Source organism: Cannabis sativa, chromosome 7 (genome assembly GCF_029168945.1).
Source record: "Cannabis sativa cultivar Pink pepper isolate KNU-18-1 chromosome 7, ASM2916894v1, whole genome shotgun sequence".
Classification (NCBI taxonomy): Eukaryota; Viridiplantae; Streptophyta; class Magnoliopsida; order Rosales; family Cannabaceae; genus Cannabis; species Cannabis sativa.
The window spans coordinates 60060124-60067565 of record NC_083607.1 but is presented as its reverse complement, the minus strand read 5'-3'; the positions used below and the strand labels follow the sequence as shown (position 1 = coordinate 60067565).

Here is a 7442-nt window from a genome sequence, read left to right as displayed (position 1 = left end):
AACAGGCAATGGCAAGTCCGCAACGGAAACGATGGTCAGCCGGCATGGATTCAGAGATGGATTCCATGAAAAAGAACAAAGTCTGGGTTTATGTAGACGCACCAGATGACTATCGTCCAATCGGATGTAAGTGGATTTACAAGAAGAAAAAAGGCGCTGGAGGCGAGGTCGAAACTTTTAAAGCTATACTGGTAGCCAAGGGTTATACCCAAAGAGAAGGTGTGGACTATGAGGAAACTTTTAGTCCTGTCGCCATGCTCAAATCCATCCAAATTCTTCTCTCCATAGCTGCTGCTTTCGATTATGAAATCTGGCAAATGGATGTCAAGACAACCTTCCTTAATGGGGTTCTTGAAGAAACCATCTATATGGAGCAACCAGAAGGCTATGTTCTTCCAGGGTAGGAAAAGAAAGTTTGCAAATTAAATAAGTCTATTTATGGACTTAAGCAAGCTTCTCGCTTATGGAACAAAAGGTTTGATGAAATCATCAAGACCTACGGCTTTCTTCAGAATGAAGATGAACCTTATGTTTACCAACTCAAGGAAGACCAAGTAGTAGTATTCCTGGTCCTTTATGTTGACGACATTTTGATTATTGGAAACAATATCAAGAAAATGACCAATATCAAGGAATGGCTTGACACTCAATTCGATATGAAAGATTTGGGTGAGGCAGCCTATGTTCTTGGTATTCAAATTATTAGAAACCGGAAGAACAGCTCCCTTGCTCTCTCTCAAATAACTTACGTTGATAAAGTTTTAGATATATTCTCCATGAACAACACCAATGGGGCGAATATGCCTTCTAGATATGGTATTCGTTTATCTAAGGAACAGTCTCCTACTGATTCTCAAGAGATAGAGGACATGGCAAAAGTTCCTTATGCTTCTGCAGTTGGAAGTCTAATGTATGCAATGTTATGCACTAGACCTGACATCTGCTATGCAGTTGGAATCGTGAGCAGGTATCAGTCAAATCCAAGTCAGGAACATTAGAATGTTGTTAAGTATATTCTGAAATACTTAAAGAGTACAAGAAATTTTGTGTTAGTCTACAAGGGTGGTGCTTTAAATCCCATAGGCTATACCGACTCAGATTTCCAGGCATGTCTTGAAGACAGGAAATCTACATCTGGGATGGTGTTTACTCTTGGCGGTGGAGCAGTGGTTTGGAGAAGTGCTAAACAAACCGCGATTTCAGACTGTACAATGGAAGTAGAATACATAGCTGCAGCAGAAGCTGCTAAAGAGCTTGTCTGGCTGAGAAAGTTCTTCACCAGTATTGATGTCGTGCCTGGAATGGAAAAGCCTCTTGTCTTACTTTGTGATAACAATGGAGTAATAGCCAACAGTAAGGAACCTCGAAGCCACAAGAGAAGCAAACACATAGAAAGGAAATATCATATCATCAAAGAATATGTGGCGAGAGGGGATGTACTGGTTGAGAAAGTGGACACAGAGGACAACTTAGCTGATCCATTCACCAAAGTCTTGGCAGTGACTGCATTTGAAAAGCACCGTCAGAATTTAAGATTAATTGATATGTACTGATTAGTTTTATATTAGTGCAAGTGGGAGTTTGTTGGGTTTTATGCCCTAAATAAAACTCTATTTCAATGTAATCCATTTTATTCAATATCAATAAAGAAACAGAAGTATTTTTCATTCATTTGTATGTTTTGGTTCATCTTATCAATTGTTTATCTATTTGATTTATAAATTCATCCAAACCCTTTTCACATACTTGATCCTGTTTATTGTGTTGTCAACACAGTGGAAAGTAAACATGACTATGTGATTAAAGATTCCTAGATTTATCAGCACTGGGGTTTTACTGATATGACAATCTACAACAAAGTTTACTTGCATTTGGAGAAATGCTATGTTCTTTCCAGAGCATTGGTTAAAGTAAAGCTTGGGTTGGGTGCATGGAGTATGCATCGGAAGGGACTGATATTGAACTTTGACATAGATTATTAAACTCACCGCAATATCTATTCAAGTCAATATCACCTAGTTGATCCTAGATCAAATGATCTTAATCCTGATATGATTAGGTTCAATCTCAAGAGTGTTATTCGTGTTCTTTGATTTGTTAGTTAAGCCTACTTTTGGGTCAGGGTGATACGTACATTTTGGGAACACGGTAGTGCAATTGAGTGGGAGCGCTAACATAAATATGGAATCTATAGCTTCTATCTGGAAAATAGAAAGTAAAGGATGATTTCCTTCGAGCTTGACCAAACGAAAATAAATGGTGGAGTACTCATTTCACTAAGCTGAAATATCATTTATACGGGGTTAAGTGTTTTAAGGATAAAATACATGGTAGGGTGTTACGGTAATCTAATCCCTTTACAGTGTAGATCATCTATATAGAGGATCATTGATCAAATTAGGATTATAACAATGGATAACTAATGACGTGTCTATATGGTGGAACATATAGAGCGTTCTATATACTGAGAGTGCAATTCTAAGTTCTATGCGTGGATTCAACGAAGAATTAATAAGTTAATGAATTTAGGATGTAAATTCTTGATCTGCTTATTGGAAGCTTGGATATATAGACTCATGGTCCCCGCACTAGTTGAGACAATACTACTTGTAAGACTCATTTAATTGGTTTTGGTTAATCAATTATAATTCTCAAGTTAGACTATGTCTATTTGTGAATTTTTCACTAAGCAAGGGCGAAACTGTAAAGAAAGAGTTTTTAGGGTATATTTGTTAATTACGATACTTTGTTTGGTCTAATTAATAAATATGATAAATGACAATATTATTTAATAATTATTTATAGTTATTAAATAGTTAAAATTGACATTTAAATGGTTGAATTTGAAAATTGACGTTTTTGAGAAAATGAGATGCAGAAATGATAAAACAGCAAAATTGCAAAAGTGAGGCCCAAATCCACTAGCCATGGCCGGCCACCTTTGTAGGCTTTATCATTTAATATTTTCATTATTTTAATGCCAAATAATTCAAACCTAACCCTATGTGGCATGCTATAAATAGATAGTGATGGCTTCACAAAAAAGTGACTTTTGCATCTTGTTTCCTTCAGAGAAAAACCTGAGCCATAACTCTAACCTAGCCGCCACTCTCATTTCTTCTTCTTCATTGAATATTTCGAACCCTCTTAGTGATAGAGTAGTGCCGACATACAGCAAGTAGTACCTCAATCATAGTGAGGAAGATCGTGAAGAAAGAAATTCAACAAGAAGGACATTCGGGCTCAGATCTTGATAATACTCTGCGACGGAAAGAATACAAGGGTTAGAGATCTGAGTGGAAGGAGACATATTATTCTGCTGCACCCAATGTAAGATTTCTCATACTTTATATGTGTTTATTTATAATCGTTTTAGAAGTTCATATTTAGGGTGTTAATAAACATACTTGTGAGTAGATCTAAGATCCTGGTAAAATAATTTCCAACAGTAATAACATTCAAGGAAGAGTGGGAATAGTAAAAGAGAAGTTAACTAAGGTCTTCTGCCTGACTCTTTATTGTTTGTTATTTAATGTACTGTATAATATATATTTAAATAATATGTTTATAAGATTCATGTTATTTATGTATGTTTACAGTATTAGAGCATGGCCATTGCTAAAGGTATATATTTAAATAATATGATTATAAGATTCATGTTATTTAAGTATGTATGTAAATAGTGTGTTTATAAGATTCACATTATTTAAACTGATTATGTGGTTTTGATAATGGACGGTACAATGGATTCGCATTATTTAAACTAGTTATGTTGTTTGGATAATGGACGGTACAATGGATTCACATTATGTAAACAATAATATGATTATGGTATGATTATGATATAGTTATGATATGATTATTATGTAGTTATGATTTAATTATGATATGGTTATGATATGATTATGATTTAATTATGATAGGATTTATGATATGTTATTTAAATAATGTAAAGTAGTTAAATATTATTTAAATTAGATTTATTGTAGGTTATGTGACATGGTTTGACCGAGAAGATAATGGTTAAATACTTGATTGTTGGGTCTATATGGTAGATAGGGGGCCATCTAGTAGTGGGTACGATTATACTAAACCCAGCCCTCCGCCATTTAGTCTAATAGTTCAGGTTTATTTGCCAAAGTCAGACTCGGGCGTAACTATTATTATGTGACTTAGCTTAGGAACTAGTGTTTAGTTACTAGTGACAAGATTAAGCTTATATGTATTGATATTTGTCTAAATATGTGCATCTAAGTTTTAATTATATGTTTTTTTTTATGTGACTACGTGACAACCATTTCCTTACTGAGTTTAGTAGCTCACCCTTATCAAACTTACCATGTGCAGATTAAGGATGTAAAACTTAGAAAGTCGGTGGCAAGTGAGACCTTGGAGGCTTGTGTGTGTACTCGCTAAGGACCATATAACTGAGAGTGGTCTAGGACACGCTCCATTTATTTTATTTAATGTTATTAAATTAATGTCGCAATTATTTTTATTTATTAATTATTATGTCTTTTAAGTCCAAACTGAGCTCAAATATGAAATATTTTATGTTTATAAACAAAAGCGACATTATAGTTTTTTCGTATATTAATGCTTGTAATTTATGAAAAAGTACAGGCGTTACATATTAGGGTGCTAGTTTGTTGTTACTAGCCAAAATTTGGCTAGTTATTCTTAAAAATTTTGTTCATTTTTTAGTTTTTTTAGTATTGCTGAGAGCTAGAGTTATGAAGTGTGTGTTAATTTTTAAATTTGTATATTATTTTATTTTGAAGATTGTCATTCTAATATAAGTGTAATTTTATTTTGGTGTTGCAATTTTTTCAGTTTCGCTTTGCTCTAAAGACAACTAGTTAATAATGAGAAGGTGTTTTTTTAATGTGATGTGGTGTTGTTTGAAGACGTTATAGCTTTATTGTCTAAATTTCCGGGGACAGTTTTGTCCCCGTGGCTCAAGATGAGAATTCTGCAGTGCATGGTTTGGCAAAGCATGCCCTTCGGTTAGACAATGAACTATTCCTGGTTCGAGGAGGTGCTGTCGCCGATTGTGAATTGCTGTCTTGATAATCTTGTGTGATTTTGATCACCGCGTCAAAAAAAAATAAAATAAAATAATCACACGTGCAACACAGTATTCGAATCCTTTTCTCAACATGTTAAATTTTTTATTAAAATTTTGTAAGATATCTTAAATAACTATAACATATATAACCATAAGAAAAAATTTGATTAAAAATTTATATTGAATACAAAAATAAAATTGGTACATCCTTTTTAAAGGAGTGTATTGTAAAATTTTCTTATATTTTATATTCTAAGTTGATGAGGAAACTTTCAACAAAACAAATTAAGAATTTAATAAAAAATAAATAAAAACGCCAAACATAAATTGAACATTTATGAACATCCACCCAATCATTTTGATCCAAAGTATTGTTATTAGTCATTTTACATCATTATTTATTAAATTAAAATATGTAAAATTAGATATTACAAGTTAACTCATTCTAAAACATCCCAAAATTAATTGAAAAAAACTTCATCACATGCCCTTATTTGACAACACTAACATAAATTTGTTTTCTTACATGAAAGTGAGTTTTAGTTCATATAAGAATCTTTAAAACAAACCAATTTTTGTCACCTCTCCAATGAACAAATCAAAGGGTCTCTAATAACCAAAACAAAAGGTTTGTTTCATTCAAAAGCTAAAACAGTTCTAAAATCAAAGAAGACTAGACTCAACTCGATAAATATTCAATCGATGAGACTAACTACTTAGACTTCTTTCCTTGTTTCTTTTTAATAACTTCATCACATGCCCTTATTTGACAACACTAACATGAATTTGTTTTCATACATGAAAGTGAGTTTTAGTTCATATAAAAATCTTTAAAACAAACCAATTTTTGTCACCTCTCCAATGAACAAACCAAAGGGTCTCTAATCGAAACTAACCAAAACAAAAGGTTTGCTTCATTCAAAAGCTAAAACAGTTCTAAGATCAAAGAAGACTAGACTCAACTCGATAAATATTCAATCGATGAGACTAACTACTTAGACTTCTCTCCTTGTTTCTTTTCAATAACTTCATCACATGCCCTTATTTGACAACACTAACATGAATTTGTTTTCATACATGAAAGTGAGTTTTAGTTCATATAAGAATCTTTAAAACAAACCAATTTTTGTCACCTCTCCAATGAACAAACCAAAGGGTCTCTAATCGAAACTAACAAAAACAAAAGGTTTGTTTCATTCAACAGCTAACACAGTTCTCATATCAAAGAAGACTAGACTAACTACTTAGACTTCTTTCCTTGTTTCTTTTTAATAACTTCATCAATGTACATTATACCTTTGCCTTTGTAAACTTCAGGAGGCTTACAGCTACGGACAGTGGCTGCAAACTGGTGTACCCTTTGCTTGTCAATCCCGGTGCAGCAAACGACATTGTTTTTGAAGCAAAAAACCCGAACAGCAGGGGGAACAGTCAATTCAACCTCATGACTGTAACCCAATTTCAGCAACAAAAGTCTTCCTTCTGATTCTGCTCTAGCTTTGTACCCAACACCTACAATCTTCAAAAACCTAAAGAATTTCGCTTCCATTGATGATGATGATGATGATAATAATGATTATGATTATGATGATCACAACATCAACTCATCTCCTTTAAACAAAAAACAAAAAACATTAACTCATCATCATCATCATCAATGAGTTTAATTACACTTTTCCCAATCTTAACTAAAACAACACCAAATTATTTGAAGAAACTCTTTAATTTCATAATAACAAAAGGCATAAATAAAAGCATATTTCTATTCAAACCCACCAACAAATTCTCTTATTCTGTATCATTAATCACAGATTGTAGCTATTGGTAACCCAAATAATCATAATACAAATCTCAGTTCAGATCTAACACCCATACACAGAACAAAAGATTAAAATCTAACTATAAAACATAAACTAATCTATAGAATGATTAAAAGAAGATTTAGAATCAAAAATAGTTCTCTAATTCTGATCTGAGAGAGAGAGAGAGAGAGAGAGTACCTGCTGCTCCGGCCGGTGATTATGAACCCAACGGAATTCCTCGTCTCCGACCAGAGAGAAATGGAGAAACCCTAATAAATATTTATGTGACTTTTGGTTTTGGGTCTGTTCTTATAAATGGGCCTCTATTATTGGGCTTCTAATATGGGCCAAGTCATAAGATACCCACATTTTTATAAGATATTATTTCACTAATACTCAAAAATGACAAAAGCTTTAGATTTTTACGCATATAAATTGTTTTTATATTTTTTATGAAATTTAACTTTTTTTTTTTTTTTTACAGAAGTACGGAGGGTTATTTTTCTGTTGCTTTCCAAATAATATAAGTAATATAAAAATAATATTTTTTTTCTTTAAAAGTGAAAAATTAA

General features: G+C 32.8%; 1 protein-coding gene across 1 annotated transcript; it reads right to left on the bottom strand.

Annotated features, from left to right (window-relative positions):
• Positions 1 to 5395: 5395 nt before the first annotated feature.
• Positions 5396 to 7221, bottom strand: LOC115698171 (large ribosomal subunit protein uL6m). The gene is made up of 2 exons (XM_030625355.2): positions 7069 to 7221; positions 5396 to 6679 (listed from the first exon to the last, which is right to left on the bottom strand). Exon 2 carries the CDS (start codon positions 6615 to 6617, stop codon positions 6309 to 6311), a length of 309 nt encoding a protein of 102 aa, XP_030481215.1. The 5' UTR covers positions 6618 to 6679; positions 7069 to 7221; the 3' UTR covers positions 5396 to 6308.
• Positions 7222 to 7442: the final 221 nt, after the last annotated feature.

Excerpts from the sequence above, each read along its gene's own strand:
- LOC115698171 (XM_030625355.2), bottom strand. The coding sequence starts at position 6,617 with ATGGAAGCGAAATTCTTTAGGTTTTTGAAGATTGTAGGTGTTGGGTAC.